We start from the raw sequence: 26,402 nt of genomic DNA, 5'->3' as shown, positions 1-26,402 counted from the left end.
CATGACCTAAACAGGCGTGTTGACGTCAGAGTCGTACCATGTGCCGGGCAGTCCGAAGTGCTGACGTCACGGCGCGACGCTGCTCCGCGGCCTGCAGTTGATGCTGAGCCTGAGCCAACGCCAAAGCCAGAGGCCCGGGAACAACATGGAGCCACCACCTCGCACTGTGAGTACCGCCTGTTGCTGGGAGAACTAGAAACACTGCTCTGCTCGGTGCCTCTGGGCGTGGCCCGGAGCAGGTCTCAACCCGTGGCCCCGGCTCAAGTAGAGACGCGGGTGGTAGTGCCGCCTTGTCTCGGGGTCCCTCTCCCAGAGACTTCCATCCGTACTAGTGTGGGATCTTCCTGTGCGGTGAATGCTCCAAAATGATCTTTCCTGGGACGTGGCTAATTGCCTTTTCAGACTGCTGCAGTCCAGGAGCTGTAGGTTGACCCACCTTGCCCTCGGTGGGGGTGGGGGCAGAGAACAGGTAGAGTTCCAGGATTTCGATCTAGCAACAGCCAAGGAATAAGTTTCCAAGTCAGGATGGTGAGTGGCTCAGAGGGGAATTGAGTGATGTTTCCATGTATCTGCTGCCCTCGTTCTTCTAGATAGAAGCTGCCCTGGGTTTGGAAGAAGAGAGGTAACAAGGTGTAGAGCTGGATGAACACAGCAGGCCAAGCAGCATCAGAGGAGCAGGAAAGCTGATGTTTCGGGCCTAGACACTTCTTCGGAAATGGCCAAACTTATTGAGGAACTTCATTTCTGAAGAAGGATCTAGGCCCGAAATGTCCGCTTTCCTGCTCCTCTGATGCTGCTTGGCCTGCTGTGTTCATCCAGCTCCACACTTTGTTATCACAGATTCTGCAGCATCTGCAGTTCCTACTGATCCTGGGTTTGGAAGGCCAAGGATATTTGGTGAATTTCTGCAGTGCATCTTGTAGATAGTACACGTCACTATCTCTTGTACACTGCTCCATTGCAGCTTCTAGTTAATGCGGGAAACATCAAGATGAATCTCTTCTGTACACTTGAGAAGATCACCTATCCAATGCCTCCTCTCCAATTTGCATAGCCTGTACCCAAACACTGCTTGAGGTGAGGCTGAGCCTCTATTTTAAACAAATTCAGCATAGACTCCTTTGTACTCTTGGCCCCTATTGATAAAGGCTAGGATACTCTATTCTTTATTGACACACTCAACCTCTCTTAAATGATTTTTGTACATATATCTCTAGGTACCTCTGCAAATATACCTTATTTACAGTTTCATCCTCTTTGTATTCTGTCTCCTGTTCCCACCAAAATGTCACATTTTTAATTACATGAAATAGTAAAGGGGGAGGCAATGGCCGAGTGGTATTATCACTGAACTGTTAATCTGGAGACTTGGAAATACATTCAGGGGACCTGAGTTCGAGTCCTGCTGTAGCAATTAAATTCAATAAAAATATCTGGAATGAAAAATCTATTGACGACTGTGAATCCATTGCTGATTGTTGGGGGAAAACCCATCTGGTTCCCTAATATCCTTTTAGGGAAGGAAACTGCCATCCTTACCTGGTCTGGACTACATGTGACACCAGATCCAAAGCAATGTGGTTGACTCTGAACTGCCTTCTGGGCAATTTGGGATGGGCAATAAATGCTGCCTTCGCCAGTAACATCCATGAATAAAGCATAAAGGAAGTGTCACCTGCAATTCCACCAATCTGTGTGTGTCATTCTACAATTTATCGTTGTCCTTTTCAGTTCACAATTTTTAAGAATTCAGCCATATCCTGTGCACCCAAGTTGTGTTCATTATCATACGTTTGGTGTTCACTTTACCAAATTAATCAGTTTTGTCTTGTTGCCAATATCTCTTTACATCAATGACACTAACTTTACTGATCAGTGTGTTATGTAGCATTTCATCTAAAGCCTTTTGGAAGTTCGATACTTCATATTAAATGCATTAACCGCATCCATTTCTCGGTTTGTTTTATCAAAAATCCCAATCAAGTTATTTAACCAAGATTTGCTTTCACATCTGGAGTACTTTTCCCAAGTGACTTATCCACTTTGTCCTAGATTATCGTTTATAAAAGCATTTTCATTAAAGGTTAAACTGACTAACCTGGAGTTGCTGGATTTATTTTTTCATTTTTTTTTTAATAACGCTGTGGTATGTTGAATTTTCCAAATTTGGCAACATAGCTGTATCAAATTATGGCCAGTATCCCTGCAATTTCCTTCTGACTTCTGCCAGCATCTTAGATGGATTTGGTCACTTAATCTTAACAATAGACAATCATTCTCCACACTTCCTCCTTATTAGTAATTTACTATTCTATATGAATGTGAAATTCAAGCTGTTGCTGAACTGCAGCAGGACCTACAGTGTGATCTTTATTAAAAATGCCTTTCCCCGTAACCCTTGACCCCCTGATTCATTCAAAATCTTGCTACTTAAGCCTTGCTTTAAAAATATTCATGAACTCCATCCCCTTTTTGTTGCCTTTTCAGGCATCATCTTTCAAGTTTTGTCTTTAAATTCCAGCTTCCACTGTTTAGGTCGTCTGACCAGCCTGTCAATATCATCCTGTAGGACACGATGGCTTTTCTCCTCACTATTTACTGCACCACTGATTTTTTTTTTCTTCAAGATACAATGTTTTTTAATTTATTCCTGGGATGTGGGCTGCTGTGAGTTGACCCACAGTGCCACTCGAGGGGGAAATTCCAGGATTTTGACCTAGCGACAGTTAAGGGATGGCGACATATTTCCAAGTTAGGATGGTGAGTGGCTTGGAGGGGAACTTGGAGTTGGTGTTCCCATACGTCTGATGCCCTTGCCTTTCTAGATGGAAGTGGTCGTGGGTTTGGAAGGTGCTGTCTGAGGATCGTTGGTGAACTTCTGCGGTGCATCTTGTCGGTAGTACTTACTGGTAATTCTACTACCTTCATGTCTGCTGTGTCCACTGGTTCTACTTTATCCACAGCACATGCTATTTCAAAGAATTCCAATGAACTGGTTAAATACAGTTTCCATTTCAGAAAACCCCATTCACTCCACCTTATCAGCTTGAATTTTTCAAATGGCCCTATGGTCATGACTTTAATTGTGGCTTCCCGCATTTTCCTGTGACAGACGTTAAACTAACTAGCTTGCAGTTTCCTCTTTCTCCCTTTTCAAATAGAAACATAGAAAATAAGGGCAAAAGCAGGCCATTTAGCTGTTGAGCCTGATCCACCATTCAATGAGATCATGGCTGACCATCTAACTTAGAACCCTGTTCCTGCATTTTCCCCATACCCATTCATCCTTTCTGACCTAAGAACTATATCTAATGCCTTCTTGAAAGTATTCAATGTTTTGACTTCACCAGTTTCTGTGGCAGAGAATTCCACAGGCTCGTGCTGCCTTGTGAAGAAATTTCCCCTAAACTCAGTCATTAATGGCCTAAGCTATACCTTTGGATTGTTCGAATCGTAGAACCCCTACAGTTTGGAAGCAGCCATTTGGCCCATCAAGTCCAGAGCAACCCACCCAGATTGACACCCCTACCCTATCCCTGTAACCCTGCATTTTTCATAGCCAGTCCACCTAACCTGCTCATGCTTGGACTGTGGGTGGAAGCCCATGCAGACATGGGAGGAAATGTGCAAACCCCACACAGACAGTCGCATGCAGCTGAAATGAATCTGGATCCCTGCTGTGAGGCAGCAGTTCTAACCACTGGACCACCCTGCCGTCCCCTAATTGTGACCCTGATCTGGACTTCCTACTCGTTGGGATCATCCTTCTTGCAATAACTAATTAGCGTTGTTAGAATTTTATAGGTTTCACAGTGATCATGTCTTCTTCTTCTAAAGTCTCTGCTCGTACGTCATTCCTGCCATCCCAGGAATCAACCTGGTAAACCCTCCTTGCACTTCCTCCCTAGCTAGAATATTCTTCCTCAGATAAGGAGACTAAAACTACACACAGTACTTCAGGTGTGGTCTCACCAGGGCCCTGCACAATTGCAGCAAGACATCCCTGCTCCTGTGCTGGAATCCTCGCACTGTGATGGCCAACATACTGTTTGCTTTCTTCACGCATGCTTACTTTCACGCATTACATTCACTGTTTTTCAACCTGATAGAACCCTCTCCTTGTATGTGATTTTGGAAAACTGTACCCAATACATTAATTATGTCATGTAGATGCTTCTGTTAAAACCTAAGCCCTGAGATACGTTTTGATGAAACTGTTTGTCTTGCACTCATCAGAGCAATTCACAAGAATACCATTTTAAGGAGGAGCCAACATGCATACTTCATGAGTGGAGAGGGCTGATTCATTAGCAAGTGGATTCTTGGATTGGTAAAGATGTTGCTGGAGAGAAGGCACCTGACAATGCTAATTGACAGCGACCTGTCAGCCTTTGTTTATATTTTAAATCATACAGTTTGACCCTGATTGGTCATGGTATTAGAATGACCCAGAGAATGGCAGCCACCTGTTTTGTTGAGACAGGTTCAATGCATGTACATGTTCTTTGTGTCTGCAAAGATCAGGGCCCTGTGTATTAACATAGAGATAGCATGCAAGTGCACCGCAGTCTCTAATTACCTACCAGTAAGCATGCAATATAAATGTTAGTCTTTGTTCTTATATTTCTGCGATATTACTTGTATCCTCTACAGTGAAGGCTGATACAAAATATCTGCTCAGTTTCCTGCCATTGAATTATTTTCCAGGATTAATTCTGTAGAGTCGTGATCTATAGAACTAATGCTCACGTTGCTAACTCCTCCTTTCTACATTGCAGTAGAAATGCTTACTATTTTATATTTCTACCTAGCCTATTTGCATAGTATCATTTTGCCATCCTTGTTTTATTCTTTGCGTCTTTTTATATTTTGTACTATCTTCTCACCTGCTAACCATCTTGAGCCAATTATATGCTTTTCTTAAAAAAATTGATACATTCTTTAACATTTCTAATTAACCATGGATGGTGGATCTCCTGCTGAGGTCAACACAGATACAATGGAATTCTCTCAGTTAAATTACTCTGTTCACATTTTAGCTTGCTCTGGTTTCATGCCTTCGTGATTCCTTGTTTTAGTTTCAAATACTAGCCTTTAGCCTATGCTGCTCCCTCCCATAATGAATGTGACATTCGATCATATCGTTGCAACCTATGTAGAACAGTACAGCACAGGAATGGGCTATTCGGCCCATGATGTTATGCTGAATAAGATGCTAAATCAAACTAATCCCTCCTACCTGTCTTTGGTCCATATTCCTCCACTCCTTGCATAATCATCTGCTTATCTAAAAATCCCTTATATCTGCCCCTCGCAGTGCGGTCCACACTCCTGCCATTCTCTTTTTTTTAAAAAACTTCCCCATAACATCTCCTTTGCACTTTCCCCTCTCACTTTAAATACATGCCCCCAACTTCAGCATGACTTTATAGAGCCATAATCATACTGCACGGAACCAAACCCTTTGGTCCAACCAGTCTGTGCTGAACATAATCCCAAACTAAACTAGCCCCACCTGTCTGTTCCCAGCCCATATCCCTCCAAACCTTTCCTATTTGTGTATCCACCCAAATGTCTTTTAAATGTTGTAATTGTTCCCACACCCACCACTTCCTCAGGAAGTTTATTCTACACATGAATCACCTTCTGTATAAAAAATTTGCCTCTTGCGTCCTTTTTAAATCTGTTTCCTCTCACCTCAAAAATGTATCCCCTTGTCTTGAAGTTCCCCAATTTAGGAAAAAGACAACCACCATTTGCAAATTCTCCCCATGTCTGCTTGAGTTTCCTCCCATAGTCCAAAGATGAGCGGGGTAGGTGCATTTGCCATACTAAATTGCCCATAGTGTTCAGGGATGTTTAGGCTAGTTGGGTTAGACATGGGTAATGGGTCTGGGTGGGAATCTCTTCGGAGGGGTGGTGTGGACTTGTTGGGACGAATGTACTGTTTCCACACTGCACGGATTCTATGATGATTCATTAACTGTATGTATAGAGTGTCATAGAAGCCCTGCTGTGTGGAAACAGGCCATTCGGCCCAACAAGTCCACACCGCCCATCCAAAGAGCATCTCACCCAGACCCATTCCCCCAGCCCTGCATTTCCTGTGAGTAACCCACCGAATCCACACACTCCTGAACACTATGGACAATTTAGCATGGCCACTCCACCTACCTTGCATGTCTTTGAACTGTGGGAGGAAACCAGAGCATCCAGAGGAAACCCATGAAGAGACAGAGAATGTGCAGGTTCCACACAGACAATCTCCAAAGGGTGGAATCGAACCCAGGTACCTGGCGCTGTGAGCAGTGCCAGCCACTGTGCAGCCTGTACCTGTTATTATTTTATAATCTTCTACCAGGTCACCTCAACCTCCAACACTCCAGTGAAAAAGTGAAAAACGTCCCAGCATTTCCAGCTTTTCTTTATAACTCAAACCTTCTGTACCCAGTAACGTCACAGTAAATCTCTTCTGAACCCTGTCCAGCTTGATCTGGAACACTGCTGGTCACAGGTCTCCAGTCCGAAAAGCAACTCTACACCATTACCCATTTATGAAGAAGGGTCCCACCCAAAACGTCAGCTTTCCTGCTTGTCTGATGCTGCTGGCCTGCTATGTTCCTCCAGCTCCACATTGTTGTCGCTATCTCCAGCATTGGCAGTTCTTACTGTCCCTACACCATTACTCTGTCTCCTGCCTTTAAGCCAATCATGTATCTAATTGGCTAGCTCACCCTGAATTCCATGTGATCGAATTTTGTCAATTAGTCTACCATGCAAAACCTTGTCAAAGGCTTTACTGAAATCCAAAAAAATGTTTACTGCTGTGCTATCATCATCTTTTTGGTAACTTCCTCAGAAACATCCAATCAAGTTTGTGAGACATAATTTTCCTCTCACAAAACAATGCTGACAATCCCTAAGCAATTTTGGCCTCTCTGAATGTCCGTAAATCCTATCTTTTATAATCTCCTCCAACAACTTCCCACAACCGAAGTCAGATTCTCAGGTCTATCGTTCCCTGCTTTCTCCCTACAACTTTTCTCAAACAGAGGTACAACATTAGCCACCCATCAGGCATCTCGTTCGTAGTTATAGATGATGCAGATATTTCGGCAAGGGGTCTTGTAGATTCCTCCCTTACCTCCCACAACATTCTGGGATACATTACAAAGAACAAAGAGCAAAGAAAATTACAGCACAGGAACAGGACCTTCAGCCCTCCAAGCCTACGCCAATCCAGATCCTCTATCCAAACCTGTCACCTATTTTCCAAGGATCTGTATCCCTCTGCTCCCTGCCCATTCATGTATCTGTCAGATACATCTTAAATGACACTATCGTGCCCAACTCGACCACCTCCGCTGGCAATGCGTTCCAGGCACCCACCACCCTCTGTGTAAAGAACTTTCCACGCCTATCTCCCTTAAACTTTCCTCCTCTCGCTTTGAGCTCATGACCCCTAGTAATTGAGTCCCCCACTCTGGGGGGGGAAAAGCTTCTTGCTATTCACTATACCTCTATACCTCTCATGATTTTGTAGATTTCAATCAGGTCCCCCCTCAATCTCCGTCTTTCTAATGAAAATAATCCTAATCTACTCAACCTCTCCTCATAGCTAGCACCCTTCATACCAGGCAACATCCTGGTGAACCTCCTTTGCACCCTCTGAAAGAAACAAAGAAACCTACAGCACAGGAACAGGCCCTTCGGCCCTCCAAGCCTGCACCGATCAAGATCCTCTGTCTAACTTGTCATCTATTTTCTAATGGTCTGTGTCCGTTTGCTCCCTGCCCATCCATGTACCTGTCCAAATATATCTTAAAAGACGCTGACGTACCTGTGTCTACCACCTCCGCGGGCAACGCGTTCCAGGCGCTCACCACCCTCTGTGTAAAGAACTTTCCACGCATATCTCCCTAAATATTCCTCCTCTCACTTTGAACTCATGGCCCCTAGTAATTGAGTCCCCCACTCTGGGAAAAAGATTTTTGCTATCCACCGTCCCCCCTCAATCTCCATCTTTCTAATGAAAATAATCCTAATCTACTCAACCTCTCTTCATAGCTAGCACCCTCCATACCAGGCAACATCCTGGTGAACCTCCTCTGCACCCTCTCCAAAGCATCCACATCCATTTGGTAATGTGGCAACCAGAACTGTACGCAGTATTCCAAATATGGTTGAACCAAAGTCCTGTTCAACTGCAACATGACCTGCCAACTCTTGTACTCAATACCCTGCCCAATGAAGGAAAGCATGCCATATGCCTTCTTGACCACCCGATTGACCTGTGTTGCCACCTTCAGGGAACAATGGACCTGAACACCCAGATCGCTCTGTGCATCAATTTTCTTCAGGACTTTTCCATTTACTGTATAGTTCAGTCTTGAATTGGATCTTCCAAAATGCATCACCTCACAGTTGCCTGGATTGAACTCCATCTGCTGTTTCTCCGCCCAACTCTCCAGTCTATCTATATTCTGCTGTAATCTCTGACAGTCCCCCTCACTATCTGCTACTCCACCAATCTTAGTGTCATCTGCAAACTTGTTAATCAGACCATCTATACCTTCCTCCAGATCATTTACATATATCACAAACAACAGCGGTCCCAACACAGATCCCTGTGGAACACAACTGGTATAGGTTCTCCGTTTTGAGAAACTCCCTTCCGCTACAATTCTCTGCCTCCTGTTGCCCAGCCAGTTCTCTATTCATCTAGCTAGTACACCCTGGACCCCATGTGACTTCACTTTCTCCATCAGCCTACCATGGGAAACTTCATCAAACGCCTTACTGAAGTCCATGTATATGACATCTACAGCCCTTCCCTCATCTATCAACTTTGTCACTTCCTCAAAGAATTCTGTCAAGTTGGTAAGACATGACCTTCCCTGCACAACACTATGCTCCCTGTCACTAATAAGCCCATTTTCTCCCTCATGTAAATGGATTCTATCCCTCAGTATCTTCTCCAGCAGCTTCCCCACCACTGACGTCAGGCCCACCAGTCTATAATTACCTGGATTATCCTTGCTACCCTTCTTAAACAACCAAGTCTCAGTAATAGCAATAGCATTATTCTTCCCAGGTACTAATCCAAGCCCTAAGTTCATCTGCCATACCTATTTACACTTCTTGCATTAAAACAAATGCACCTCAGGCCACCTGTCCCTTTGCCTTACTCAAGTTCATGAATATGATAACGACAGCCCTTCCCTCATCTATAAACTTTGTCACTTCATCATCTGCTCTCTGCCTATTCTTCCCCTTAGTTAGACTTCATTATCTAGTTCCTTACAGGCTTTAGTTACCAGCTCCTTACTGTCCACTAACCACCTCTTTTGGTTCCCATCCCCCTGCCACATTAGTTTAACCCTCCCCAACAGAATTGTCAAAAGTAGCCCCTAGGACATTGGTTCCCTTCCTGTCCAGGTGTCGACTGCCCAATTTGTAATAGTCCCCAAAACTGGTCCTATTGTCCCAAAAATCTGAACCCGTCCCTCCTGCACCATTTCTCAGGCCACTTATTTATCCTGCTTATTCTTTCATGTCTTCTGTCACTACCATGTGATACTGGTAGCAATCCTGAGACTACTACCTCTGAAGTCCTACTTTTTAAGTTGGCTCCTAACTACTTAAATTCTGCTTGTAGGATCTCATCCTGTTGTTTTACCTATATCATTGGTGCCTATCTGCACCACGACAGCTGGCTGTTCACCCTCCCCCTCCAGAATGTGCTGCAGTCAATCTGAGACATCCCTGACCCGTGCACCTGGGGGAGAACCTACCATTTTGGAGTCTCATTTTTCACCACCGAACTGCCTATCTACTCCCCTACAGTCGAATCCCCTGTGACTATCGCCCCTGCACTCTTTTTCCCGCCCTTCTGTACAGCAAAGTCAGCCATGGTGCCAAGAACCCGGCTACTGCTGCCTTCCCCTAGTAAGCCATCTCCCCCAACAGTATCCATTAGATCAGATCAGAGATTTATCCACCTTTATGTTCTCTAAGGCCTCCCAAGCTTCCTCTTCAGTAATGTGATCTGTCTTTGATATTTTAAAGTTTATTTCTCTGCGTTCTCTAGACACCATTTTTCTCCACAGTAAAAACTGACACACATATTAATTTGGTATCTCTCCCATCTCCTGTTGCTCAACACAGAGACGACCTCCTTGATCTTTAGGAGCCATCCCTCACTCTAATTACACTCTTGCTCTTAATGTATTTGTAGAATCTCTTTGGAATGTCCTTAACCTCAGCTACCATTGCTATCTCATATCCTGTCTTTGTGTTCCTGATTTCTCTCTCAAGAATGCCCCTGTGATCTTTATATTGTTTAAGTGATTTAGTTGAACTGTGCTGTCCATGTCTTAAAAAAAATTCTTATTCTTGACTAGAATCTCAATATCTTTATTCACTCCATTGTTCCTTAATCTTACTAGCCTTGCTCTTCACTCGAACAGAATAAAATGCTACTGAATTCTCATCCTCAGTCTCTTGAATGCTTCCCACTTGTCTGACATCCTTTTAGCTGCAAACAGTCTACTCCAATCAACTTTTAAACGTTCTTGTCTCATACCATAAATATCCGCCTTACTACAATTAAAACTTTAGCTTTTATGGAACTAATAGAATTATGATTGCTAGACCCAAAGTGTTCCGCTAGTTTTACTACAGTTTCCCGCCCTGCCTTATTGCCCAAATGAAGCTCTAGTTTTGCTCCTTTTCTGGTAGGAGCATCCACATATTGATAAAGAAAATTTTCTTGAGCACATCTGACAAATTCTTCACCAAATCTTTACCACTGTGGTAGTCCCAGTCAACGTTTGGAAAATTAAAATCTCCCACTATTACAACCTTATTATGCTTACATGTATTTGAAATCTCACTACATATTTGTTTCTAAATGTCTCTCACTATTTGGGGGGGTGTGGTCTATAGTACAATCCCATCAAAGTGATCATTCTTTTATATTTTTTTGTAATTTCTACCCATATATTTTCACTGGATGATTTTTCAGAAATATCTTTCCTAGTTACAGCAGTAATGTATTCCTTAATCAAAAACACCACCTCCCACCATTCCCACCTCCCTTTCCCTTTTTGCTTCCTTTTCTATCCTCCTTTTAGCATCTAAAACTCAGAACATGGAGCTGCTAGTCTTGTCCGTCTCTCTGCCAAGTTTCTGTAATACTGGTATTTCTCCTATAATGTGATAGTTGCATTCTTGTGTGACCTCACACTATGGAAAATTGCCATAGAAAACAGCGTTAAAGGGAGATCACTATAGAAAATCGCTCCACCTGTACAGCAGAAAGTTTGCGTTATCCAAACAGCATCCACTGTTCATCAACTGCTTTACATCTAATTCACATTAATGAAACACACGTTATAGCAGAAATACCTGTAGCTGTGACATCCCAATCCCACGTTCTTAAACATGCCCTAAGTTCATCAGCCTTATCTGTCAGACTCCTTGCATGGAAATAAATGCAGTTTAGTTCTTCAAAGCTGCTACATACTCCGACTTTTTTTTCCTAATTGATGTGCTCGCCTCACATTCAGAACCTACCCCATCAATCCTTCCATTTACACTGCTACTTAGAATTCTTCCACTCATCTTCCCTATATTATAAAGTCTCTCTTAATAGAATAAACAAATCTCCCTGCTAAGTTGTTGGTCCCTTTCCAGTTGAGGTTAGATCCATCCTTTATGAACAGGTCTTTTCTATCCCATAAGACATTCCAATTGTCCAAAAACCTGAATCCTTGAACAATACACCAGCTCTTCAGCCATTGAGTTGTCTCCTTTAACCTTTTGTTTCTTCCCTGATTTGAGCTTAGTCATGGAAGTAAACTAGAAATTATTACTTTTTAAAGGTTTTTTGTAATCTTCTACCTAACCTCAAATTCATTCTGTACTGCTTTAATCTTTTCCCTAAACATGTCATTCTTACCAACATGTATAATAATTTCTGGCTTCTCAATCTCACTTTTAACAATACGCCTGAAACGTTTCGAAACATCCTTCATCCTAGCACTAGGGAAGCAACAAACCATCTTAAATTTTCTCTCCATCTTCGGTCCGCCTCCCCCTCTCTCCCTATTTATTCCAGAACCCTCACCCCATTCCCCTCTCTGATGAAGGGTCTAGGCCCGAAACGTCAGCTTTTGTGCTCCTGAGATGCTGCTTGGCCTGCTGTGTTCATCCAGCTTCACACTTTATTATCTTGGATTCTCCAGCATCTGCAGTTCCCATTATCTCTGATTAAATTTATGTTCACTGCCGCAAAGTTCCTGCTTCTGCCCCTGACAGGAGAGCCCTCTAGAACAATAATACTGTTAAATCTCGTCAAATGCTGTCTAACATAAAAATTGTCCCCAGTGTCCAATAACTGACCTTTTCAGTTTCCTTGGAGAGACTATCCCCTTCTACTGTTCTAAAAACTGAACATCTATTTGATAGAGGAATAGCCACCGGAGACTTTGGAACTGCCTTCTCATGTTTCCTGACAGTCACCCATCTATCTGACTGATCCTGCTGCGTAATAACCTTTCTAAATCTACTAGTCATCTCACTCTTTACCTTGTGTATGGCCTTAATAGCATTAAGCCTAAAAAAGGTTTCTACAACACTTTATACATAAAATAAACTACGTTCCATTACCTACAGAAAATCATGTTAAAATGGAAAAAAGATTAGAAAATATATATATATATTAAACATATAAAAATTAAACAAAATCAACCACTTAGCTGATTAACTGAATAAAAATGATTCTTCTTCAATAAATTCCTCAACGGAAAAAACAATCTTCTCTGGAGCTGACCACAAGTAGAACTCTCCAGAATGAAAACATAACTCCTCATTTTGGAAAAAAAAACCTTTGCAATGTAAAAGAAAATCCTCTAAAATGGAATAAATGTTTCTAATTTCTGTATTAAGAATAAAAAAACTCAGCCATTCACTGAAGCCCTTTTAAAATGTTTTTTTTAAAAAGTCAGTTTGGAAAAAAAAAGATTTTCCAAATTTGGTTGTTTGTTTTTTTTTGAATGTTAATAAAAGAAAATGGGGGGAATGATCTTATTAGTAAACTGTAATGACTGTCCATAAAACGTCTTTAAGCCTGCAATGCCAGGAGCACCTGCAAGATATTATCTTGTTATTGCCATACCTGGTTAGTATAGTGTCCTCTGGGTCACCCCAGAATGTACTGTTTTAAGAAATTGTCCTTAAAATGTTTTAAGAACTTTATACTCCATCCTACTGTGTGGTTATTATTTGGATGCCTGTGCACCACTCATTAGTGATGACTTTTTAATTTTTCATCTCTGCCCAAAACACTTCCATATGTTGATTTTGTAAACGTGTATGGTTTCTTTCTATTGAGGTAATATTAACTAATGTGGTAATAATAACTAAGAGAACTACCTCTCTACCTTCTCCTGGCATCCTGTCCTTGCTAAATTCAATATTCAGATTCCAATCCATGTCATCCTGGAACAATATCTCTATCCTATTAGGTAGATAATATTGTTATTTCTATTTGCGATGGTCTGTTTTGTTCCAAAGCAAAGGCTTCAGTTTTGTCCTCCTTATTATTTCTGTAATGTTTATCCTTATCTGCTGACTTAACTTGGGATTTGTACTCTTTCTATATTATCATTTTTCATAATTATACCTTTTTTTGCCTTGTCTCTACTCTTCAATTTACTGCATCTCAGATTCAGGGCGTCCTTGCAGGATATCCTAATGATAGTGACTTGGACCCAATCAACTTCAGCTGCTTTATCAATGACCTTCCCTCCATCATAAGGTCAGAAGTGGGAATGTTCAGTGATGATTACACAATGTTCAGCACCATTCATGACTTATAGGTACTGAAGCAATCCATTATCCATGTGCAGCCTGTCCTGGGCGACATCTAGGCTTGGACTGACAGGTGGCGAGAAATATTTACATAATAAAATTACAAGTCGTTGACCGTCTTCAACTCTAACCATTGCCCTTGGCATTCAGTGGTTTTAGGGTATTGCCATTAACCAGAAACTGAACTGGATGATCCACATAATGACTGTGGTTTCAAGAGCAGCTGGAGGCTAGCAGCCCTGCAATGATCAACTCATCTTCCCAAAGGAGTGTGGTGGAATACTTACAATTTGTCTGGATGGATGTACCGCCAACAATACTTAAAGATTGGCATCATCCAGGACGTAGCAGCCTGCTTGATTAGAATCACATCCTTCATTCATTCCCTCCACCACTGATGCTCAGTTGCAGCAATGTTTACCATTTACAAGGCTCACTGCAGCAACTCACCAAGGCTCCTCTGATAGTACTTGCCAAATCTCTGACTTCAACGCTGTAGAAGGACAATGACAGCGAATATATGAGAGTTCCCTTCCTAGCCACTCATTGTCCTGACATGGAAATATATCGCCATTCTTTCAGCTTCACTGGGTCAAAATCCTAGAACTCCCTGCTTAACTGCATCGTGTGTGTATGTATGCCCTAAGGACAGCAGAACTTTAAGAATGCAGCTCACCATTACCTCATTGAGTACAACTACTGATGGACAATAAATGCTGAACCAGCCAGTGGTGTCCGCATCCAGCAGAAGAATAAAAAATCCTTTGGCTCTGTTAAACTGCCCTGCACTTTGTGTGCAGAACACACCTTGGCGAATTTCTGTCTTTTCTGCTCCAGTATCCAGTGAGTTATGCAAATGAGCTCCTAAAAATTTTTTTCCCTTATTTTCTTCAGGACCTTCATGCATCTTATCTGTCCTGAGCGTCATTCGCTCTAAGCCTGCAATGTACACATAGCTCACTGCTGAGCCCTGTCTGACAACCCCACTGTCTTTTAGGGCACTAATATGTTGTTTAGTGAATGCAAATCACTAGAATCAAGTTGTCACCCCTATAAATGGGCCATTCCTTGGCAATATGTAACATCAATTGCCTCTCTCCATAAGTGCGTTACGGTTTTGAACTGAGGTCCCAGCAGTGCAGGTTGACAACACAGGCGTTCTCTGAAGAAGGATCCCAACCTGAAATGTCAACTTTCCTGCTCCTCTGCTGCCTGGCTTGCTGTGTTCCTCCAACTCCACACAGTGTTATCTTTGACTGCACAGGGCCCCTGGTTTGTCCTGACCCTGTTTATTTGTGACCACTGTCGCTCTGGAAGTTCAAAGCCAGCCTTTCAATAGATGGAGTTGGTCACAAGAAAGTTGTTAGTGACCTCCTGTGTTTCCCATTCCTTGATGCTGACGATGTCTGCGAGAGTCCTGTTAGCTCAAGAAGTGTGGTCCCTACAGAGCACTGAGCTGAAATCGGGGCACAAAGTGCATTGATCATGTCACCATGAGTGAGTGATGTGGAGCAAAGATGATTTAAACTAGATTGTAATTTTTTGTAAGTTGCCGGATGTGTGAGGGAGTGATATTGCAAAGACAGTAAGCCAGGAGAGGGGTGCTGAGCAGAGAGTTCCAGATATGATTCTGAACTGAACACAAATGTGTGTATCAACAAGATGCACACTGGCCTGAGCCAGGCAGATACACAATACTGTCAGGGAGTACAGTGAGCCACAATCACAGAACATCAGCATAATCTCTAGCAATTAACAAGAGCCTACTATGTGGTACAATGTTGTTATCCTGGGTGTCAATGTATAGTAACTGTAAAAATTGACAGCTGTTTGTTCTTAAGGTGGTGACACATGCCCTTCCCTAGTTGACCCGCTATAGATCTTTAAAAAACCTGTTTTCTAATCAACCTGCTCAGAGATGTTATTACACACCTCTGGAACAGGTGGGAATGAACCTCGGCCTCCTAGCTGAAAGGATACTACCACAGCACCACATGAAACCTTCGGTGAGCGTCAGCTTTTGTGCTCCTGAGATGCTGCTTGGCCTGCTGTGTTCGTCCAGCCCCACACTTTGTTCTCTTCAGTGACTGCTTGTCTGTTTCAGAGGCTGTAATTGGCCAGATGTGTCATGATTCTTAAAAAGCTTCCTTTGTTTTAACATTCATTGAGTGATGTCTTCATACACATGCTAATTTTTGAAAGGCTTTTCCATCTTGGTTCTTCTCTCCAGACCCTCATTTGCTTTGTTGAAACTTGGGGTTGTGAGAATTAGTCGCACGTGGGCCCGGGTGAAGTAGGCAGCTGGAGAATGTCACTCAGCCCTTTGAGCCTGTTCATCATTCTACACAATTGTGGCTGATCTCTGTCTTAACTCGTTGGAATTGATACTGTAGTCCTTTCCCCACAAAGATCCATCAGAGACACATACCAAAACAGAGCAAGCTCCAGATTTCCACTCTTCTTAGTGTGTCAAAGTGCTTCCTCACATCTCCTCCTTCAATGCTGTATCACAATTATTCAGCTAATTCCTTTTGGGCTCCCCCAACAGAAGAAATAGTTTCTATCTGTTTTCATTAAGTCAGGTGACTCATGTAGAGCAGTAACTTGCACAGGTATTGATCCATTCGGAGACAAGAGTACAACTCTGGAGCTGGAGGTCCTTGTGGGTCCAAGTCCAGTGATCTGTTTTCAACTGAAGAAAGATTGAGCAGAAAAATTTCTAAATGGTAAAAACCTGGAAGCGTGAAGTTGCAGAGATCAAATGTAAAATCACAAAAAGCTGGCATAAATTGAAAAGTGAAGTTTGAAACAATGCTGCAGTCAGACTGTCCTGAATGAATGGGGTCAGTTCTGGGCACTGCACCTTAGGGAGGAGAGATTGACCTTGAAGCATGCACCATACACTGTAGATTCACTGGGCATTGTGGAGCTAAAATTGTTTGACTGCTCAGGTGAGTTGCACATATTGGTCTTGTATTCTCTTAAATGTCAGATATTAAGTGATATTTAAAATGACTATAGATTTCAAGTTACCTCACAAAAAAATTCAACTTGCTCTGATCTGACTTCCCTTTTTTAAATCTGAGCTGGCTGTCTTTGACAGAGTATCTTTTGTCTCATTCAGTGATTCCATTCTCAATAACGGGTCCTAATAATCAGCGCTAGCTGGAGTTGGTAGCCTAGATTATTAATCCACAGACTCTGGTGATGTTCTCGACCTGAGTTGGAATCTCACAATGAAAGACAATGGAATTATAATTTAATAAAAATCTGGAATTGAGACTCTAATGATGACAGTGAAACCACTCTGTTGTGTCAGGAAAACCTCATTGTGTTCACTAATGTCCTTTAGGGAAAGAAACTGCTGTCCTTCAGAGATAGCAAAAACTGCAGGTGCTGGAGTCAGAGTCAATGCAGTGGAGCTGCAGGAACATAGCAGGCCAGGCAGCATCAGAAGAGCAGGAAAATTGATGTTTTGGGTTGGGACCCTTCATCAGGACTGGGGAGGGGGAAGAGAGTTGGGAAGTGATTAGAGGGAGGAGGTGTGGAGCAAATGACTGAATCACGAAGAGAGCGGTCCCTATGAAAGACAGATGGGGTGGGGAGGGAAATATCTCTTTGGGGTCAGGTTGCAGGTGGCTGAAGTGGTGGAGAATGATACACTGGATGAGGAAGTTGGTCGGATGTGAGAACTGGCGGATTCAGTATTTATTTTTGTTGGTGGGAGGGTGTTTCAGGGCAGAAGTGCAGGAAATGCAAGAGATGTGGTTGAGGACGTTTTGGATCAACGGAAGAGTGAAGTTGCGGTCCATGAAGTAGGACATCTGGGATGCCCAGGAGGGATCGCCACATCTTGGGAGCAGATGCAGTGGAGGAATTAGGAGTAAAGGATCATATTCTTGCAGAAGGGTGGGTGAGAGGAGGTGTAGACAAGGGAGCTTTGAGAGTTGGTGGATCTGAAATAGATGTCGGTACTGAGATGGTTGCCAGAGATGGACATGGAGCAGTTCAGGAAGGGGAGGGAGGTATCGTAGATGGTCCACGTGTATTTGAGATTAGGGTGAAAGGAGTTGAAGTTGATGAACTGTTCAAGCTCATAGGAGCATGAGCCAGTGTTGATACATTCATCAGTGTAGCGGAGGAAGAGGTGAGGGATGACACCAGTGTAACTGTGAAAGAGGGACTATTCCACATATCCTACAAGAGACAGGCATAGCTTGAACTCAAGGGGATGGCTATGAGCACCCCTTTAGTTTGTAGGGTGTGGGAGGAGTTAAGGGTAAAGACTAGTTCCGTTAAGTGGGTGAGGGTGTCGGAGGGGGACTGTTTGGGCCTGCAGGAAAGGAAGAAGTGGAGGGCTTTTAGACTATCTGTGTGGGGGATATGGGTGTACAGGGACTGGATGTCCACAGTGAAGAGGAAGTGTTGGGGGCCAGGGAATTGAAAGTCTTGGAGGAGGTAGAGGGTGTGGGCTTGTTTTCTCCCCGCCCCCATTCCCTTGGTGATATATCCATCCTGGCTGTCTCTAGTGTCACAGTGATGCCATACTCAAACTGGAGGAGCCTACAACTGGATGGTTTGAACGTAGAATTCACCAGTTTCAAAACCTCCTTACCCCTGGCCTCATCTGATGTCCAACCCCCCCTCTCATCCCTGCCTCCTTGACCTGACTCGACCTGTCCATCATCTTTCCCACCAACTAATCCCCACTACCTCTACATGCATCCATCCATCACCAACCCACCTACCTTCTACCAGCCCCACCACCACTCCTCCCTCTATTTCTTTCTTAGCTCCCTTCTCCTGCCCCCTTCCCAGCCCTGATGTAGGGTCCTGACCCGAAACGGCAAATCTCCTGTTCCTCTGATGCTCCCTGACCTGCTGCATTCCTGCATGCTGTTGAAACTGCTGTCCTTACATGGTCTGGCCTACATGTGACTGTAGATCCAAAGCAATGTGGTGACTCTCCACTGTCCTCTAATCAATTTGGTGTGGGCAATAAATGCTGATCCAGCCAGCAATGCTCATATCCCATGCACAAGAAAATAATACGTTCTTAATGATGTTTGTGTTAATGCACCAGGTTTCCTGGTCATTTTGTTTTTGCGCAGATTGTTTCCTGAAATCATCCTCGAGTATCTTGCTGCTCATTGTTTTCCTTTTTGATTTTTTTCAGTCTCCCAGTTGAGTGCTTCTGGCATTCGGTAATCTGTGCCATGGCAGTGATTGAAGGAGTCGGTGATGAGGTCACCATACTCTTCGGCCTGGTTCTCACAGTGTTAGTGTTAGTCCTGGCCTGGGCTTCCACTCGCACTGTGGAACGAGCTGATCAGGACCCGCGACCAGCTGAGGATCCCCCTGTAATTGCCCCACAGGAGCAGCAGCCCCACTGCACTTCTCTGGGCAACCACTCACCAGACCAAGGAGAAACTGCAATCAACACAGCAGAGTCAGACTGCACTGCTGAGGAGTACGAGCAGAGCGAAGAGGAGGAGGAGGAGGAGGAGGAGAGGAAGGAGCAGAGTGAAGAGGAGGAGAGGAAGGAGCAGAGCGAAGAGGAGGAGGAGAGGAAGGAGCAGAGCGAAGAGGAGGAGGAGAGGAAGGAGCAGAGCGAGGAGGAGGAGAGGAAGGAACAGAGCGAGGAGAAGGAGAGGAAGACACAGAGCAAGGGGGAGGAAGAGAGGAAGGAGCAGAGCGAGGAGGAGGAGAGGAAGACACAGAGCAAGGGGGAGGAAGAGGAGAAGACGCAGAGGAAGGGGGAGGAAGAGGAGAAGATGATGCAGAGCGAGGGGGAGGAAGGGAGAGTGAATCAGTATGAGGAGGTGGCACCTCCAGCAAAAACAAAAGGGAATAAAGTGGAGAAAGAGGTTTTAGCCAAACATGAGACATCTCCCACCGAGAAAGGGGCTGAGCAGCTGGATATTGATGATGTGCCTGAATTGCTTACCTCACCACATGATCCTGTGCAGTTACGTCGGCGAGTGACCTCTGCTGGTGATAGGGAGGAACCGGAGACTCTAAACATTGATGACCAAAGCTCAGACAGTGACACCACTGAGGACAACTTCATCCTGCTGAGGCTAAAATTTTTGAATGACACTGAGAAAATAGCTCGGGTTAGACCTGAAGACACGATTGGACACGTAAAGAGGTAAAAACTCCACTCAGCAGTGATTCAATTCTATGGCACGTCTGCTCATGGAGTTATTCCGTCAGGCAGACAATTTATAGCATGACTCATTATCTGATGTGTGTCTGTCATTCTCACTTGGTGCGCGCTGCTTTCTAACACTCTGTCTGTCCCACACACACCCTTTCTCTTGGTACCTACTGTGACCATAAGACATTGGAGCAGAAGTAGGCCATTCAGCCCATTGAATCTGTTCTGTCATTCAATGCGATCATGTCTAGATCTGATAATCCTGAACTCTGCTTTCCTGCTTTTTCCATATAAACCCTCAATTCCCTCCTGCTGAAAAATCTATTTGTCTCAGCCCTGAATATAAGCCTCTGCAGTTAAGAATTTCGCAGATTCGTAACCCTCAGAAAAAATACTTCATCTTTGTCTTAAATGGATGACCCCATACTCTTTGATTTTATGTCCTCTGTAACTAGACTCCTCCGTGAGGGGAAACAACCTTTCTGATCTATAGAATTAGGCCTACTAAAAACCTTCTACATTTCAATAATGTCTCTTCTCATTCACTTAAACTCCAGTGGATACAAGCCCAATCTGCTCAGCCTCTCCTCATAAAGTCACTGTGTACCTATGTTCAGCCTAGTGAGCCTCACTAGGGCGATAATGTCCTAGTAGTGTTAGTGTTGAACTATTAACCCAGAGATACAGGTGTAATGCTCTGAGGATCTGGTTTCAAATCACACTATGGCCAATGGTGATATTAGAATTCAGTAGAATTATGGAATTGAGAGTCTATTGATGACCATGAAACCACTGTTGATTGTCAGAAAAACACATCAGATTCACTAATGTCTTTTATTGAAGGAAACTGCCTTCTTTACCTGACCTTGGCCTACATGTGACTCCACATTCACATCAATGTGGTTGACTCTGAACTGCCTTCTGGGCAGTTAGGGATGGGCCTATTCAGTGATGGCGACATTGATGAATAAGATAAGAAGAACCTTCTCTGAACTGTCTCCAATGCCAGTATATGTTAAGACCGTAAGATGTAGGAGAAGATACAGGCTATTCAGCTCATCGAGTCTGCTATGCAATTTAATCATGGCTAATATGTTTCTTAACCCCATTCTCCTGCCTTCTCTCTCTAACCCTGATCCCCATACCAATCAAGAACCTATCTATCCCTGTCTGAAGTACAACGGCTTTCCCTCCACTGCCCTCAGCAATATGCACTCTGCAGATTAACCATCCACTTGCTGAAGAAATTCCTCCTTAGTTGTAAAGGGTCATTCCATCACTCTGAGGCTGTGCCCTTGGGTCCGAGTCTGTCTCACTAATGGAAACATCTTCTCCATGACCATTCCATCCACATCTCTTAGTATTCTGTAAGTTTCAATCGGATCCCCTCTCATCCTTCTAAACTTAGAGTACCGATTCTTTCCATAGATACGAGGATGAAAATTGTTCAGTCTCCCAACTGTGGTCTGACCATTCTGACAGTACAGTTTTAGCAAAGCTATATACTGATACTATATACTTGTGCTAAATTCACTTTGAAATAAAGGCCATTCCATTTATCTTCCACATTACCTGATTAGCTTGGATTTTTGTGATTCATGCGTAATGCACAAACATCTCTGCTGTGTCTTTTTGAAGTCTTTTCTAGTTTAAATAATACTCAGCTCCCACTGCAGATTCATTGTGTCATCCCCACCACTTGTCTTCCCACCTATTTCTATGTCAGTCACAAACTTGGCTATGTAACTTCACTTTCCTCATCCAAATTGTTAATAATATTGTAAATAATTGAGGCCCCAGCATTGATCCCTTTGGCACTCCTCTACTTATATGTTTCTGTCATGGAAGTACCCACCTGCTTATCCTAACTGTTTTATTGGTTAGACAATCCTCCATCCATGCTAATGATGGGATCCCCAATATCATGGGCTCTTAATAAGTAACTTAAAGTATGATATCTTGTCAAATGCCTTCAGAAAATCCAGATCCACCCTACCTTATCCATCCAACTTGTTACGTCCTCAAAGAATTCTAATATATTTATCAGGCATGATACCCCCTTTATGAAGCCATGCTGACTGTTTAATCATATTATGTATTTCTCAATGTTCTTCTATTACATTGTTTACAATAGGCTCTTAACATTTTCCCGTTAGAAATGATAAACAAACTGGACTAAAGTTGTCTTTTGTTTTGTGTCCTTCCTTTTTGAGTAAGTGGCACTAAAAGCAGAAATTGCCGGAGAAATCGCTAAATTGGCAGTTTTCCAATCCTGTGGGTATTTTCCTGGATCGAAGGATTCCTGGAAGATGACTGCCAGTGTACCAACTATCACTATAGCTACTTCCTTTAAAATGCTAGGGTGCATCCTGCCATGTCCAGGGATGTTATCGGTCTTTAGCCCCATTACTTTTTCTCTGGTGATAGTTATCATATTTATTTCCCCTTCACTTTTTACTGCCTTGATTATTTATTATTTTTGCGATTCTATTAATGTCTTATTCTGTGATGACTGCTGCAAAGTATTTCTTTGACTCCTCTGCCATTTCCTGGTTCACCATTATTATTTCTCCAGCTCGTCCTGTAAAGGGTCTATGTGCACTTTGGCAATACTTTGTCTTTTTATATATAGAACATAGAACATAGAACAGTACAGCACAGAACAGGCCCTTCAGCCCACAATGTTGTGCCGACCATTGATCCTCATGGATGCACCCTCAAATTTCTGTGACCATATGCATGTCCAGATGTAAAGAAGTTCTCACTCACTCAGTATTTAGGGTCTGGAATGCACTGCCTGGAACTGTGCTGGAGGCAGATTTAGTTGAAGATTTCAAGGGCGTTGGATGATTATTTGGACAGAAATGGTGAGCAGAGATTAGAGGAAAATGGAAGTAGGGAAGAGAACTGATGTATGCTGAATTGACTGAATGGCCTTCTTCTGCACCATAACAATTCTATGAATCTGAAAACTCCTCACTGTATATCTGTGGGTTTCCAGAGCAATCAGGCACAGGACTGGTGCCCCTTATGGTTCATGGGTGAGGGTAGGTATCCCTGGTGGGTCAGGGGCGAGGATAGGTACCCCTGCTAGATCAGGAGGGAGGGCATGTTGAGAGTCCTGCCAGATCAGGTCAAGGATGTGGCCAGGTCAGGAGTGAATGCAGGTGCCACTGGCAGTTTGGGGTGAGGGTGGGTCCCCCCACGTGTTAAAGTGAATAAGGGTCGAGAGTGAGGTTCGGTGCAGGTTGAGGGTGAGCGGGTTTCTTAGTGGGTCCAGGTGAAGGTAAGTGCTGGATAATCTGTGCTGTTTGTATTTTGTCACGGTCAGATGCTGCTGCTTAGTGTTTGCACATTCTGCACAGCTGGCTTTTGTGTGCAGGTAACATAGAAAAGAAGTTAGGCCATTAAGCTTGAGCTCTGTCTATGTTTGTGTCTTATTTGTTCTTTGTCTGTGTACTCCTCCTCTTCCGTTTCCTGACTACCACCACCCTCCCCCACCCCTTAATCACAGTAAAGACAAACTTGAATCAACATTGATGTCAGGCATGTTGCTGGCACTGCATGTCCCAACTCAGACTTGGAGCACACTGATTAGGTGGGTGAGCTATTGAGAATGTCCTGTTCTGATACGAAATCCAGCGTGTGTTAGAATCTTCACGAGAGCAGCGACTGAAGTGTTTGTGCATGAATAAACATAGTCTGGGTAGTGGCTGAAGCAGTGTATGGTTTTGTCAGGGTTATTGGTGCTGTCTGCCAGCTTCCGTACCTATTGGCTGTTTGTTAATCTGTTTGTTTTCCCCTCTCTTTATACTGTCCCTCCAGGATTCACTTTCCTCACCAGGAACACCAGATCCGGCTGATCTATCAGGGGCAGCTACTTGGAGACGACACACGGACGCTCTCCTCGCTTCACATCATCAATAACTGTGTCATTCATTGCCATATCTCGCAGAATGCCACACCACAGTCACCCGCAGGGAGTCATGCAGCTGAGCACACTGAGACCACGCTCAACATTGGGGGCCTAATGTTGCCAATCTTCTTCCTCATGCTTTCGGTACTGTGGTATTACCAGATCAACTACCGACAGTTCTTCACAGCACCTGCCACCATCTCACTTGTGGGCATCACCATTCTATTCAGCTTTGTGGCTTTTGGAGCTTACAGGCGGTGAGATTCTAGCCACAGCCAATCCTGGAACCAGTCACCAGGGATGACAAGCTCTACTTTTTATCAATTAAACTCAAGATGGTTTAGAAGGCCTGATGATTATATTATTGCTGTGATTTAACTTTTTTGTGATAGGGCTGTGATTGACAATGCTATTTTCATCCATAAAGCTCATTGTAGCTTTTGGCTGGAGTCTGGACATTTTTCAGACTTCCCATATCCCTCCACCATTTCCACAGAGGGGACAGTGGAACTCTTATCCTGGTGGTGACCTGGAGGTAGACCCATCAAGAAGGAAGAGCAGACTGTGCCGCAGCCCCTTTCTTTATTAAATGGACCTGCTGCTGGTGGAATTGACTTTTCCATTACACTGTGGACTGACCATTTGAAACTAAAATTTTTATAGCAAATGCAAAGCTATTAAGCGCATCATAGCCCTGCTAGCTCTTTGGGCCAATCCCAAATTCATTTCCCAATGATGCTTCATATAGTCTGCCAGTCATGTTTCAATTTTCTCCCTCATTCTAAATTTCTTAACTAATGAAAATTCTTTCTCGTCACCTCGTTCCTCTTGATATTTTCATCCTTCCATCAAATCTGTAAGGTAGATGCCAGGAATTACCGACCCAAATTGGACTAACCCCATCAAATCTCACCCTAAATTGAATTTAGGTATCAATCTGGTAAATCCACAATGCCCTCTTATGAAGGCTAGTATATTCTTCCTAATGTGGTGGTGCCCTGAACTGTGTGTAATGCTTCAGGTTTAGGTCAAGCCAGGAATTCGTACAGCTGAAGCTTGCCTTCTACTCCCTAGTATTCTAGTCCTTTCTGTACAAGTGTCAGCATCCCATGAGGTTTTTGATTTCTACAGCAGTTCATTACTTTTTGATCTGTACATCCAGCTGGCCCGCAAGTATCTTTTTCACCATTTACAGGCTTCTCACCGTACACCAAATATTCTATTCGACTATTTTTGGGACCTCTCATTGGGCAAAGATGAACTCTCTTTTCCCATTCACAATCCCATCAGTATTTGAGTTTTGCTGTTTCATCTACAATGCTTAAACTGCCACCTGTATTTGTGTCATTGGTGAACTTGGATATGTGGCTTTATAGCACATCTGAATAAACATGGTATATAGTGACACCCTGACAGATTCTTATGGGATATATGAATCACGCTGCCACTAGGATTACCTGCCCATTATCCCCACTCTGATTGCAGACTCTCAGCCTATTTCCCAACAAGGTCAAAAATCTTCCCTCAGATTTTTTATTCTTTCAGACAATCGAGTGTTTCCAGCAAAGCCAGCATTTGTTTTTCATCTCTAATTTGCTCTTGCACTGACTAGCTTGTTCTGCTATTTCAAAAGACAGTTAAGAGTCAGTCATTTTTTTAATGCATTTATGGGATGTGGGCATTACCGACTCGGCCAGCATTTATTGTCCTTTTTGTTGCCCTTGAGAAGGTAGTGGTGAGCTGCCTCCTTGAACTGCTGTGGTCCAAGTGCTGTAGGTTGGTCCACACTTGTTAAGGAGGGAATTCCAGGATTTTGACCCAGCGACAATGAAAGATTGGCGATATATTTCCAAGTCAGTGATGAAAGGTGTTGAGGGAATCTTGCAAGTTGTGGCGTTTCCATGTATCTGCTCCCTTTATCTTTAAACAGGGAAGTGATTGTGGGTTTGGAAGGTGCTGCCTTAGGAGCCTTGGTGAATTTCTGCAGTGCATCTTGTAGATGGTACACACTACTGCTGCTGAGAGTTGGTGCTGGAGGGAATGGATGTGTTGCCAGTCAAGTGACCTGCTTTGGATGGTGTCAGCAACAATAGATAGACCCATGCATGGACCTCTGAGGTCTGTGCAGCGACAGGAAAAATGAGAGGATACATAGGTGATAAAGTGTGAAGCTGGATGAACACAGCAGGCCAAGCAACATCTCAGGAGCACAAAAGCTAACTTTACCGGCCTAGACCCTTCATCTCTGATGAAGGGTCTAGGCCCAAAACATGAGCTTTTGTGCTCCTGAGATACTGCTTGGCCTGCTGTGTTCATCTAGCTTCACACTTTTATTATCTTGGATTCTCCAGCATCTGCAGTTCCCATTATCCCAGGATACATAGGTGTCAAGTTTTCTTGCATGATGTTCCAGGTGAATGGGAGGTATTTCATCAAACTCCTGGCTAGTGT

General features: G+C 43.5%; 1 protein-coding gene across 1 annotated transcript; it reads left to right on the top strand.

Moving 5' to 3' along the window:
• Nucleotides 1–46: 46 nt before the first annotated feature.
• LOC125451758 (transmembrane and ubiquitin-like domain-containing protein 1) lies at nt 47–25,356 on the top strand. The gene is made up of 3 exons (XM_059646305.1): nt 47–166; nt 19,052–20,026; nt 23,861–25,356. Exons 2-3 carry the CDS (start codon nt 19,092–19,094, stop codon nt 24,210–24,212), a joined length of 1,287 nt encoding a protein of 428 aa, XP_059502288.1. The 5' UTR covers nt 47–166; nt 19,052–19,091; the 3' UTR covers nt 24,213–25,356.
• The last annotated feature ends 1,046 nt before the right edge of the window (nt 25,357–26,402 follow it).

This window comes from Stegostoma tigrinum, chromosome 5 (assembly GCF_030684315.1).
Source record: "Stegostoma tigrinum isolate sSteTig4 chromosome 5, sSteTig4.hap1, whole genome shotgun sequence".
Classification (NCBI taxonomy): Eukaryota; Metazoa; Chordata; class Chondrichthyes; order Orectolobiformes; family Stegostomatidae; genus Stegostoma; species Stegostoma tigrinum.
The sequence above is the reverse complement of the archived record's forward strand: the minus strand, read 5'-3'. Positions and strand labels throughout refer to the sequence as shown.